The 13,898-nt window shown below is 34.7% G+C and overlaps 1 protein-coding gene across 3 annotated transcripts in view; it reads right to left on the bottom strand.

The window, feature by feature from the left end:
• Positions 1–13,898, bottom strand: part of SLIT2 (slit guidance ligand 2) — a 398,287-nt gene that overhangs the window by 369,910 nt on the left and 14,479 nt on the right. For all 3 annotated transcript variants that reach the window (XM_079920024.1, XM_079920023.1, XM_079920025.1), the window contains exon 4: positions 12,320–12,391. In XM_079920024.1, coding sequence (XP_079776150.1) covers positions 12,320–12,391 — 72 coding nt within the window. The remainder of the gene's footprint in view (positions 1–12,319; positions 12,392–13,898) is intronic.

Raw genomic sequence — 13,898 nt, 5'->3', positions numbered from 1 at the left:
TCAAAAAGTCAGGAAAATTAATTGTCCAGGGTGCACAGTCCATTTAGTAGGGTGAATTACAGAAAATGAAGGCCCCTGCTCACAAACCTGTTAAAATCAAAAGATAACACAAGTATGAACATAAACACCTGCGTCAACCATTATTCTCCCTTGATTTGCCTTGTTTGATTTTTAACTCATTTCTTCATGCTACCATTAGTGATGTTTGAGAGGCAGGTGATTATTGAAATTACTTCAATTACACACCACTTATCTCATATTGAGGGATTATCAAGTATCAGGATAACCACTTAATACTTCATAACCATCAAATCTCCCAAATCTCCTTCAATTGTTTTTTTTTTTAACCTAAGTCTTCAAACAATTTACATTTAATAGCAAAGCCATGCAAAATGTAAGCAGGTTATATTTATCTCATACAGAAACTGCTTTTATTTTTTAAACTGCGAATAGGAAAGAGAACAAAATCATTCATTCACAATCTCATCATCTTATTCCTGGTTTATCACCATGAATAATTCCACCATTATAGTTCTTGTAAGTCCCGTGAAGAGTTCCCTATACATTTTTGAAAAAGAGCTAGAGCAGATCTTTGATACATTTTTATTTCCTCTTCTTCCCTCAGTTATGTTTGCACATTCCCTAAAGACCAGGAGACGTTATGCTGAATTCTTGTCTCTCTCTTATATGAACTACCAAATACTTTTATAAGCCAAGAAACTGGTCCTCAAATCAAGTACCTTTACTTAGCATCTGCAGCTAGTGACCAGCAGAGTTAGGAATACAACTAGTATGTCTTTTGACTTCTGATCCACATGACATATATTTCATTCCTAATTCAAACTACTGTTAGTGTCTTTTTCAGGCGGAGTTCCATCAAGCATTCAGTTGGAAAGTATTTATTAATCAGCCTGCACTAGGCTAGATGCTGTATGTAAAACAAAGACAAATGTAAGACAGGAGTCTTGGCAAAGTTAACACATGTTTTGAATAGAAAATAATACCGAACAGCACATTGTATGAGACAGATAATAATCATGGTAGCCCATATAATAAAAAACAAAAAATACTTAGCACTTACTATTGTCAAGCATCATACTAAGCTTTGTTCATTTAGTGAATAATTTATTCTACACAACACCTCCATGAGGTAAGTTCTAACTATCATCCTCGTTTTACAAGAAGGAAAACTGGGGCACAGGGCAGGAAATTGAGTGACATTCCCAAGTTTACCCATTAAGTGATTCAAATTTTGGCAGTCTGAGTCAACAGTCTGTACTCAGAACCACTACATTATAATTAATGATCATTTGGAGGTAACGAAAGCAGTTGAGAAAGGTTTGATAGAGGAGGTGAGGCTTACATGAGGATGGCAGACTAGGCTACTCCAAATTGGAAGCAAGGAAGGAGTCCAGAAATGTGCTGGGAATTTCCAATCAGTAACAGGAAAATGTGCTCGCCTGGAACATAGCATATATGCTGTGACAGCCATGAGAAAGTTAAAGTCTAAAGCAGAACTAGATTGCCGTGGGGATTGAAAGTCAGGCAAAAGAGTTTTACGCAAAAGGGAAGTTAATTTTAACTACCTAATCCCCGCAGAGTGGACTAGAGTATTTCTAGATATTGTATCTCCCAATCTCTTATAAGCAGTGGTTTTAATAGAATAACTATCAAACATATTTGTTACAGTGTAATTGTTTGTATTTAGAATAGTTATTACTATTCTTAAGAGGCAAACCTGGAGACTTTATCTAAAATAAATCCTGAAATCTTTCCCCTTGGTTTCTACTTAGAGATTCCAAATAATTAATGCATAAAGGTTTAACACTGACTTTTTCTCATATAAGAGCATATCATTGCTTTCTTAGAGTAAAAGCAACAATTTGTTAAATGAAATTTCCTATAATTTCCCTACCTATTTATTCTTCAAACATTTTTGAACATTCACAAAATATTTGTTTTCCTAGCTCTCAGTATCCCCATCTCCAACTATACACACACACGTGCACGTGCGCGTGTACACACACACATACACACCTGCACACAGCACCTAGTTGGCTTGGAATTTCAATTGGTATAAAGAACTACATCGTTTAGAATATACTAGTTATCCAGTATCTTAAGTAACCAGATATCGTCACTCCTCTCTCTCTTTCATACCTTTTAACTTTTGAGCATTTTGTGTCTTATAACTACCTCAATCAAAATGTGGGTATGTGTGTAAAGGAGATAACATTTAAAGCAATATTCCTACTTGGGGGTTTTGTTACTAGACTCTGGATGGAGAAACAGCTTTGGGAAGAAAAAAAATCACGTGGGTTAAGAAAAAAAGAGAAAAGTTTTAGAGAAATGCTGAAACTTGATAGAAGTAAGGAGAGCATATAACGTTGTACAAAGTGGCTATGTAATGCTGAGTAGTATTTTGTGAATGAGAATATAATTCTTGGTTCAAAGCAGGGCAAGAGTTTTTTTTTTAACATCTTAATTGGAGTATAATTGCTTTACAATGGTGTGTTAGTTTCTGCTGTATAACAAAGTGAATCAGCTATACATATACATATGTTCCCATATCTCCTCCCTCTTGCGTCTCCCTCCCACCCTCCCTATCCCACCCCTATAGGTGGACACAAAGCACCGAGCTGATCTCCCTGTGCTATGTGGCTGTTTCCCACTAGCTATCTATTTTACATTTGGTAGTGTTCTATTAAGAGATTTTAATAACATTCAAGCCTCCTTGCACTCTTTTACCATGAATAATACAGAAAGCAGGTTTTATCCTGAGGCATTTGAATTTAAACTTAAAAAAAAATGGGAATAAACATGTTTAGTTGCAATATGAATAAAAATAGTGTACTTACAAAAACTACACTATAATGGTATAATCATTTCTGGAAAAATTAAGAAAGTTTTTACTTTAACAGCAAGTAACAACAAATATTTTTTAATATTTCATATATTAAAATACGAAGTGGCATACCTAGATAAAATGAGAAGAGTAACAGATATAAATTTTTTAATAATTCTTTTAGAAAAAGACAGTGTTACTGAGTATGCGGCTACCCTTGGCAGTAAATATTATATTTTCCAAATATTATCAATTTGTCTCAAGACCACTCTATCTTAGGGAATTGTTTTTATAAAAGATCAGGAATAAGTGAAGGCATTTGACAGCATCAAATCTTTTAGCAATTAATGAAGTAAATCTGAATTTTCATATTAATGGCATCATTCTTCCTATTGTCTATGTATAAACTTCTTGCATCATATGAGAATAATGATCTCTAATTACATAATGATGATGATAATATAATAACAATGTACCTCAACCCCCGACCCCCACCCCTAGAATCATTTGACAATGTTTACCTATTTTGACCCTTATTCTTAAAACAATGTAACTATAGTGGTAGTTTAAAAGATGTAAAATTCATATAGTTAATACTGTAAATATATTACACCTAAGGTAAATTAATTGGCAATTTCAAATGTTTTACAGCAGAAAGTTTAGAATGTAAATTAAATAACATTTAAATGCCAGATGTTTACATAGAAATAGTGTTTAATTAAGACATACTTTTGAGATACGAATCTAGAAACCTTTTAAATAAGCACACCAGATTTAAAATGTAATTTAAATTAATATTTTAGGAAAAAAAGGGTCAAGGTTAAACTGTTTGTCTTCCTTAAAAAGTGTATAATGTCTTTTGTGTCTCTACTAACAAAAAGAAATCTCAATGAAACTCGGATATTAAAACCTCCCAGGAAACCAACAGTAAAAGCTGCTAAGAATTTCACAACTTTTTTTTTCCTTAGGTGTTAATTAAATGATCATTTAACACTGCAATGTAAACACAACATTTTCATCTCCTGACAGCACAGCCTATTATAAATCCTGGGTAATAAAAGTCTTGGTGTTAATGCTCTGAACCAAGTTCCCACCACACTCTAAGATGCCTTGTCGTGTCTAAGGTTAAGCATCTAGACACAAAACAAAGCTTGCGCCTACTCTACTTCCAGTGCAATTTTCCCATCGCCCAGTGACCTAGGTAACACTTTGAGCAATAAAGAATAAATTTAATTTCTCCAGCATTTTGTGAGGATTAGGAACAATTGTTGGCTTGCAATGACTTTTTATCCTTGGATTCTTTTCCTCCAGAGCATTCCTCTGGTCCTAAAAGAGAATTCTGATGGTTTAAGACATAGAACAAACAAAACTTTAGGCTTTTTTCAATCAGTTGGAACTGTTGGAGGGGAAGCAATCAACCTTTCTCTGTGCTATTCTCAGCTATTCACATACTTCAAGCTTTAATCTTTCACTAGTAGAAGAAACCTATCATGAGGGGGCAAAGCTATCTTTTTCCATTCTGTTTCCAGACTTATTTATTTCTCTTTTCTTTACATCTTTTTTATAAAACACTTAAATCAAGTTGCCATACTTAGCTGTTCACATTCATTTGGGGGACATTTCAAGAGGCACAGATGTTCTCTTAATAACATTTCACACAGCCATGTTGTACCCTAGACCATGGGTATTGCCAAAGACTGGACATTTTACTCTTCATTGTTTCCTTCTCTAGAGTTTAGGCTTTCTTAAACTCTTGCCCTAAGTTTCTTATATCACAATTTATCAAATGTTTTAAGGTTAACCCTCTATAAATAATTCCTTGATAGCAAATAACTTGGTTGTGGGTAACAGGTAATGAAGAGGACATATACACATTCATCTGACTGCAAAGCTTATGTACATATAAAAAGTATTGGAGTTATGATAAAAACAGACAAAATAAAAATAACTTCAGGCTCAAAGCTATCTCATTATCAATCATTGTTTAAATCCAAAGTGCTAAACAGTTTGCAATTTGAACTGCATTTTGACAAAATGTTTAGTCTAAAAATGCACTGAAAACCACACATGCAGCTTATGTAAAGGTGGCAGGATGTTCCACAGATCAAATCATATTTGTATATTATAAGTTCAATGAACTAATTCTTTTATATTGTTTTTAAAACTGAAATCTTAGTAATAAAAATGTTCTTTAGCAACACAACGTAAATCTTCTGAATAACTTTCAATATAGTTTACCTATACCTTAAGGAGTTTACTCAGCATTTTCTAACTAATTCATATTTTTCCTTCATTTTGTTATTCAAGACAACACATCATTAAAACGACAATTTAATATGTGGACTAACATAAATAGTTCCTGAATCACAGCCTCTTTTTCTATCCTTGATTCATTTTATATAAGAGTTTTAAAATTATATGAATCATCAACTGGGAGTGGGTAAGAGATCTCATTAAAAACATTCTGGCCTTAATGTAACTTGTGTTGCCAAGTAAGGAGAATTGGAATGATGCAAATGCACATTTTATGCTAATTTGCAGTGTTAAAAAATTAATGTGGTTATGCTTATGTATGTGTTATTACACTGAGAATAAATGTAAGAGAGACGTGAAAGAGAACTGGGAGATTTGCTGACTGTGGGCAACTTGCAAGGACATCTGTGACTATTATTTCATGCTATTTTGCAATGAGAGGATGATAATCCTACAAGCATCATTTCTATCATACTGGAAAGTTGACAATGTTCTTTTGAATACAGAATTTATCTTGTGAATTGAAATATTCCCAGGAGGTAAATATCATCCCCATTTTACAGATAAGGAACCTTATCTCCAGAGGTATCCATTGATTGACAAAGATAGCAAAGCTACTAATACCTGAGTAGGCATTTAAACACTAGTATTTTATGCAACCTCTCATAAAATAAATTGATTTCAGTGTCTTAAAACATAATGTAAACACATTAAAATTAGTTCATTAGAACTAACACACTATGGACACTTGTTCCTAGAATTAATATTTATATAAACTTCAGTCCCCAAATTGTAATCTTGAGATGGCAGTGGCAATTTTATGTTTTATAGTCAAATTTTAAAATATTCCCTGATGATGTGTATTGAATAATATCTTTTTGACATGAGAACCATATACTTAAACTCATCTTTCAAAAAAAACACAGTCTCCATGAACATTGTAGGCTTTAATTTACATATTACAGGTCAGATGTTAGCAATGGTTGAGGTCAACAAATGTCCCATATTACAGAGGGCCACACACCATGCCAGTTTTCCTCCCCTGCACCTATCACAGGATTCGCCAAATTCAAGTTGGCTAACCATGAATATTTGCTGGTGGAAACAGAAACATTTACATTTGGGAAAGCAACTATTTAAACTAGTACACTTGAGTGGGAAAGACCTTTCTGCACTTGACTTTCCTCTGCCAGGAACTATGCTGTGGATTTCACACTCAAAAAGTCTAGTTGGTGGCTTGGCAATAGTAGAAACTTGCCGATTTCTGACGTTCTCCAGTAACAAGTCTTTTATTAGTGATCCCTTTAAAGTAAAAACTACCCACAGGAGGCCTGGCAAAAATCTCAAATACAGTCTTAATCGTCACTGCTTTTATAACTTCTAAATCATACGATTGCATGTTGATTTATAAACAAAAGTCCTATTCAATGGCTTGGCTAATTTTTTTTCGTTGCAAGTGGTAATGGCTACTCTGAAGTGTGTCCAGATATCAGTCTATGAAGTGTTTTGTCTACCTATTTAAAAACAAACCTTCGGTTATATAACAGTAATCTCTTTCAATGAAATACTCCTCATATATCTGTTTTTTTAAGTGGCAAGATCAGAGTCCCTTGGGCTCAGTAATAATAAGTAATTAATAAGTTACTTAATAAATAATAAGGGACTTGAGGTTTTAATCACTGACAGTTAACACCTTCCTAAGTGTTATCTCTCATATGAAGTCTTTGTTTTCAAAGATAAAGAGTCAATCTGTTCCCCTTAGCAAGGTATCAGTATTAACAATACAAATAGTGTATCCTTGCATCAAATGATGACACAGACAAACCACCTCCGAACAACTTTTCTTCTCCGCACCTGAAGCTCTCTAGCAGTCTCGGCAACAGAGATCAGCGGCAGCTATCATGGCAGCTCCCTGGATGATTAATGATGTCGATCTGGTGGGACCACAGTAACCTTGGCAACTATAACCTGCAATTCCTGCACTACCACTGTCGGATTTACTGTGGCAGGGGCCAAACAGACCAAGAGTAAAATGAAGCAGGAAACTACACACCTGACACCTCTAAGGAGCCCACACTTTAATCAGAGCTGGCAGAAATTAATTCAAGAGGAATTCTGACACAGGCACCATGGCTCTCTTCTGCTTTTATCCTTGAATCCAAGAATCCTGACACTTAATTGGCATCAGAGAACTGGGGGAGGGGGGAGGTTAGTTTTATATAAGTGCAGTATTAAGGTATATTTTGCTTAGGTGGAAAATGGATCATTTTGATTTTTCAGTGTCTACCGATACGCTTCAATGTTTAGAAAACCTAAGGGGACAAACGTTTAATTAGCCAAGGTACCCTTTAAATTTAATTTGGTTCCCCATTATTCATACTACCTTCCCAGTGTTACTATTTGCTCATTCAAGTTACAAACCCTGAGCCCAATGGAGATTTAATTCAATACATCAAACACTGAGAGCTTTCTAAAGGTCAAGCCTTATACTAAACCCTGGGGATACTAAAAAAAATGTTTTTGTAATGCATGTATACCAGCATTTATAGCATAATTAAAAGAAAAAGAAAACTAATCTACTAATAATTGTCAAGTATACTAGCGGTTATATCTGAATGGTGAGATCATGAATAATTTCTATCCCCACTTACTTTTCTCTTTTTCTGAACTGTCTAAACCTTTTTTTTTTTTTCTTGGCCACGAGGCATGTGGGATCTTAGTTCACCAACCAGGGATCGAACCTGAGTCCCCTGCAGTGGAAGTGCAGAGGCTTAACCACTGGACTGCCAGGGAAGTCCCCTAAACCTTTTTAATATAAGTATGTGTTACCCTTGTAACTATTAAAAAGCAAAATCAAAAGCTAAGGCTCCTTCTATGAGAAACGGAAATAAGGACAGCTTCACTATATATTTGTTATGTTTCACAAATCAATTTTTACCATAATAGAAATTAAGTTTTCCTCTTAAATATTCCCAATAATTATTATCAAAGAGTATCTGGAGAATCTGAGATCCTATCCAACAGCAAAGGAATTGTGATCTGACCAATTGAATTAAGCGCTCAAAATTTATTTGTCTCAGGTAAGGAGTCACTAGGCCATAAAAAGAGTGCCTGGCTTTAAAAATACTACTTATAATGTTAGATAATTTAGTGGCTCCAAAGGTCTCTAGGGAAACACCACTTGTTAACCAGAAATAAAGACTTTTTATTTAAAGAAGTAAAAAAATGAATCACTGGGACCTATGTATTTGTTTTTGTTTGTTAGTTTTGCTTTGTTTCAGTAGATACAAGTGAAAAATGAGTTTCTGCAACGTGGTTTGGCTACTTAAGCTTATGTTAGAAGTCTGGGTAAATATATAATACTCAAAGAAATAAACTGAAAACCACAAAACAAATATTTGTAACGGAATGCTTAACCACAGTACTAGCAATGAAATTCCTCTCTAATGAGCCCAGATGAGTGGCTGCAAACTCTAGCTGGTAAGTCACCTTTAAGGTTATGTTTTTCAGGAACATCTGTATAAGCTACTAATAAATTTCAATCATAATCGACCATTTCAAAAGTCACTGAAATTTCTGTCCGTTAACCAGCTCCTAATTGTTCTGAAAATCATGTTCTCCACTCTTAAACTGATAATAAAAGTGCAACCTCAGTTTTGGAGGAGGAGCAAAGGGGGAGGACAGAGTATCTACATAAGCTAAGAAAACTATGTGCTGTCTCTTAACCTCCAACCTATGGCCCTTTACTTTTCTTTTTTCTTTACTTACACTTTCCATCTGTCAACAAGCGCTTGTAATTTTATTACACTGTCCTGTAGTTTATGCAGAGTTGGTATTATTTTACAGAGTTCTGTTAATGGACTGGATAAATGGTAATGCTATTTAAACTAGTCTCCTGCTCCAACAAACACAGCTGCAACTGTACTACTATTTCTGAGCAAACATCTTGACCTGAACATGGAGTGCTCTCTCAACCCGTCCAAAGAGAAATTGGAGCAGACAGCAAAGGAAAAGCATATTTGGCCGCTAGCAGCAACCAACCGTGTCGAATCATAATTCATATACAGTGTACCCTCTTTTTCTTTTATACTGCATTTAGAGTTTTTTTTAAAAAGCATGTGTGCTTCTTCACCTGGCATCTCATTTTCAGCCAAGAGTCAAATGGCGATTATTCATTACAGAGGCACAAAGAAAATCTGTATAATGTCCAGTTTGCTTAGATTTAATCTAAGCAAACAATGATAAAAGTCAAACATCAGTGTATGAACTATATAGTAAAACAAGTAAACTTTTTCATTGATTATGTATCAGGAAACAATAGTATTAAGAAAGGGTAAAAGATAAAATAAGTTAGGAAAAGAACCAGAGGTACGAATTAGCATTATGCATCAATTTATAAAGAGAAAATAAATCTAAATTTGTTTCTTTCATGAATTCTAGATGTGTATGGCTCTACTGAATTATACAGTAGGGCAACTGTAGATCAATTGATATGCAAATACAGCTACCAGTCGACTTTTCCCTGTCACAACATATTGTCCTGTTGTTTGTCCAAAATTCTGTATCTTTTGTTTGGTCACTTATCCTTCTTGTGAAAGAAAAGTTCATTTTTAAATGAACATTTTAAAGGACATTTTTGTACGTAGATTTGTGCATATTTTTCCATCTGTTAGAACAGTTGTTTCCAGTTAGCTAGTAGGCACCTGTATCATATGAAGAATACTTGAACTTGCATCCTTCCTCTTGGAAATTAAACTAGACAGGCAGCTAGTTTCACAAGCTTTTGTTCCTTTATTTATTAAATACTCTTAATGGTGGTTGTTTAATCAGTTAGTGATCACCATCATAAAAAACTGGTTACATGTAGCTTATAACTTTCCTCTTAAGAGAAAGATCATTGCTAACAATCCACTAGGTCTAATTCAGGTGAGAGAACAGTGCCTCAACTCAAAAGAAGATTCCTTTTTCCTGACGCAGAAAAAAATTACACCTCTATGTTTCCATGTGTATCCAGTGTCTATGTCAGGTGTCAAGTCACAATCAGTACTGAACACTAAGCCATCAAGCTGTAACTTCAGGAAATCAAAGCTTTCAAGTCCCTCTTGCAACTAGTCCCACATCAGAAACAAAATTTTATCTTCCATTACTCCCCAGGGGAAATCCTTTGAGCCAAACAGGCACAACATGACTCTGAACACATTTTCTAGCTGCCTATGGCCCCACTTGTTAACATGCTTTTAATTAACTAGAAAATGTTGCCTTATAGTTTTATGGGTTCTGTTTCTTTAACTCACATAAGGATTCCGAGTCATCTTCTTTCATACAGCAGCTTCATAAAGTTATAAAATCATAACAAAACATAATGGAAAATCCCTTGGTCCATTATATGACATTGTAAAAGGGGGCAAAATATTGAACAGAATATAATTTGCTGATAAGTGATTCTGCACTAGATTATACCACCTGAATCCCTCTAAGAAAATTAATCCAAGTACTTCCAGACTAAAAATCAAACATTCTAGTTTCTCAGAGACAGTGTTAAAGTTACTTCCTATATTTTCCTCTCTTCAGCTTAATAATTTTAATTCTAGCTATAACAGTCATTCCATTTAAATTATATTTTCACAGCTACATAGGAAACAGAAAATTTTCTAGACAACGTGGATTGTTTTTATATGCACATTGTGAGCAAAGTAGTAATTTAATAGCACTCAATGTATACTAGCTTTGAAATCAATTCTACAAAATCCCCTCAATCAAAAAAGTTAAAGCAGAAAGTAGAATCTATTAAAACCATCTCTGTAGCCCTTCTTGCAAACTAAGCACAAATAATTAAATACAAGTATCAATTTATATTCATACATATAATTTTCATAACAGCCTACATCTAGTTTCCTTGGTAAAAATAGTCCTTAGAGAATTCTTGTTAAAAAGGCGGTCTCAAGGTTTCTTTATTTGATTCTTTTAAATTTACTTAAATTGGGTCAATTAACCAGCAGGGAACACAATGCAGAGGAGAAATACTGCTAGGTGACTTTGGCTATCCTTAGACGAACAGAATCAGGAAAGTCAAACTCTAGAGAGAAGACCTGGTATGTAGCTGGCTCCACCTTCACCTGCTGAGAAAATTCTCTCTATAGTCAGCTAAGGTGTCAGGAGGACCTAACACAGAGCCTAACTGAGATACAATGTCGGGGGAGGGCTGTGGGAAGAGGGCCTTCCTACTTCTGGAATTCATAACAACAATATTGAACTAGTAGGCTACCACGAAGCCGTGGCTACAAAGTCAAGTTCAGAAAAAGCAATCCCTTCACTTACCCCACAAGCATGACCATATGGGACTTTCCCCACCATCCAGGTGGGAGCCAGGCTGAGCAATTTATTCTATATATCCCAACGATTTTTCACAACATCCTCAAACATCAATAATCATTGTTATTATTTTTTCCAACACTTTGTAACTTATCTCCCATCTGTACAAAATCATTCATGTGGCTGAAAATCTAATTTTAAAAGCTTTCAAAAGTATATTTTCACTATGCACATTAGGTCAGTGAACAAGCATTCCAGGGAAGAAAAACTGATTCTGCCTAAAACTCACATTACGCTCCTTCCAAAGTACTTCTGTTAACAGTCAATGACGTATTTGATATGAAACCCTTACAGTCGTTCATATTGCACAGTGTGGAATTCTGGCTTTAAAAGGAACATTTAAGAGGAAATTTACAGTCCTCTTTAAATACCTTATAATAATATTTCCAGACTAATAAACACTATGTGAATACAGAAACAATATCAAAAAAGCTGACATTAAAAACCTCAACTTTACAAGAGAACACTGCCAACTTCCTCTGAAGAGGAAGTGCAGTGGCAACCTTTCCCTTCAGAACTTAATCAAAAGTTTCCATAAAGAAGTTAGGTAAATCTCCCCATCAGGACCAAAAAAGAATAATACAATTACAATAACATATACATGAATCAGTAAATGCTAACCAAATAAAAGAACTGGAACTACTGGAAAACCAATCATAAATTTCCAAAAAAACAAAAAAGAAAAGAGAGAGAAAAGAAGAAAAGAAAGAAAGGCAAACTTTTAATCCATTAATCTACGGATGAATAGATGAATAGATTCCAGGAAAGCACAAGGAAACAGATCCAAAATACATTTAATAAAACGCGAGGTACTACCCAAAGCAACAATAACTATTTCTGTCTACTTACAGTCTGTATAGCTTCGAAGTCCCAAGAAACAGCAACTCAGGAAACAGCTGAAGGTGATTTCTGTTTAAACGCCTTTTGAGAAAAACAAAAACAAAGCATATGTTACATAGAAAGTACCCAACAATGAGACTGTGATTGGGTAGTGTCATGCCTCATCCTGTATTTCAGGAAAGAATGAAACGACATTCAAGAGAATTCAAGCATTGAAAATCAGAAGTTGGTTACACCTTTTGTTACATGACTCTTTAAAGCAATTTTCCATTGTGCTTACTCAGATGATGATTACTGGGGCCTAAACTCTAAATTCACATCCCCTGCAACATCAGTCAACCAGCACAGATGCAATGAAACAGGATTTCTGGACTCAGACTCTGGTGTCTAGGTTAGGCAAGTTCAACATACAGCAGAAATACCATATTAAATGGTGCCCTAAAATAATTCATACGCTGTCCCAAATGACCTAAATTTTCAGCCAAGGTACTGAGGAGAGGTGGAAATTTCATTTTTTTTAGCTTTTCATTTAGTTTCAGAAAAATGTATAAGAAAGTGTCAGCATGGTTTCTACCTCTAGGCAAAATCACAAGAAAACCTCAATCCACAGTTCTTGACTCTTAACTGAATGAGGCTGAGTTATAACTAACAATGAGGGCAAAAATGTTTAAGTAATGTTTTCTTAATGTTTAACTGATATTGGGATGTTTTAAATATTTTAGAAAAGAACTTGATTGCAACTCTAACTCAATTTAAGCCCCGGTACTACATAACTAAGCTCTTTTGGACTATGCACACTAACTAAAGAGTGGCAAAATCTGGCCTTCATGTACTCATATCCCAATCTCATTCGTTTTAAGTGTACAATTTAACATTTCAGTAAAAATAAATATCTATCCTCTCTACTTTTCCCAAATTTAAATAAAATGATGACAAGCTAATGTAAAATGCACACTTAAATGATTTATAAGCTGCTATAGCTCTAGAGGAGAGTAAGGACGTCCAGAAACTAACATCACACTGAAGAAACTTGAGGTGTTTCTTGTGGTAAAGATAAATGTTAAGGTGGCAGGAAAAGAGGGCATATCAATCTTGCCCCCTTTTAAATATGATGAGATATTTAAACGGTCATCAGATGGGAGCAGAATTACAGTTATTTAGTCTCTAGAGGGCAGGAATAGCACTAGTAATTATAACTCAAGAAAGCAGATCATAAGGAAGACCTTTCTAAGTATAAAAGATATTAAGAAATGGGATGATCGGCTTTAGGAAGCTCTCAACTCCTTACTCCACATATATTCAAGCAGAGGCTATGCATTTTTTCCCCTGCAACGGATGTAATAAAAAGAAATTCTGCATTAAGTGAAAAGTTGGACAAGGTGAACTTCAGAACTTCTTCCAACTCTAAAACGCCATGAGGCAATGATAGCTACGCTTACCATCTTTTGCTACATAACTCATATTATTAAGAAGTTGGTCATCTATAGAAATACTCTCAGCACTTAATAAAATGTTTGCTCATAAAAACGTATGCTGAGACAATCAGAGGGAAAATAGTAAAATCAGTAGTGAAAGGGTGGACTTACTT

This window comes from Stenella coeruleoalba (genome assembly GCF_951394435.1).
Source record: "Stenella coeruleoalba genome assembly, chromosome: 4".
NCBI lineage: Eukaryota > Metazoa > Chordata > Mammalia > Artiodactyla > Delphinidae > Stenella > Stenella coeruleoalba.
The sequence above is the reverse complement of the archived record's forward strand: the minus strand, read 5'-3'. Positions and strand labels throughout refer to the sequence as shown.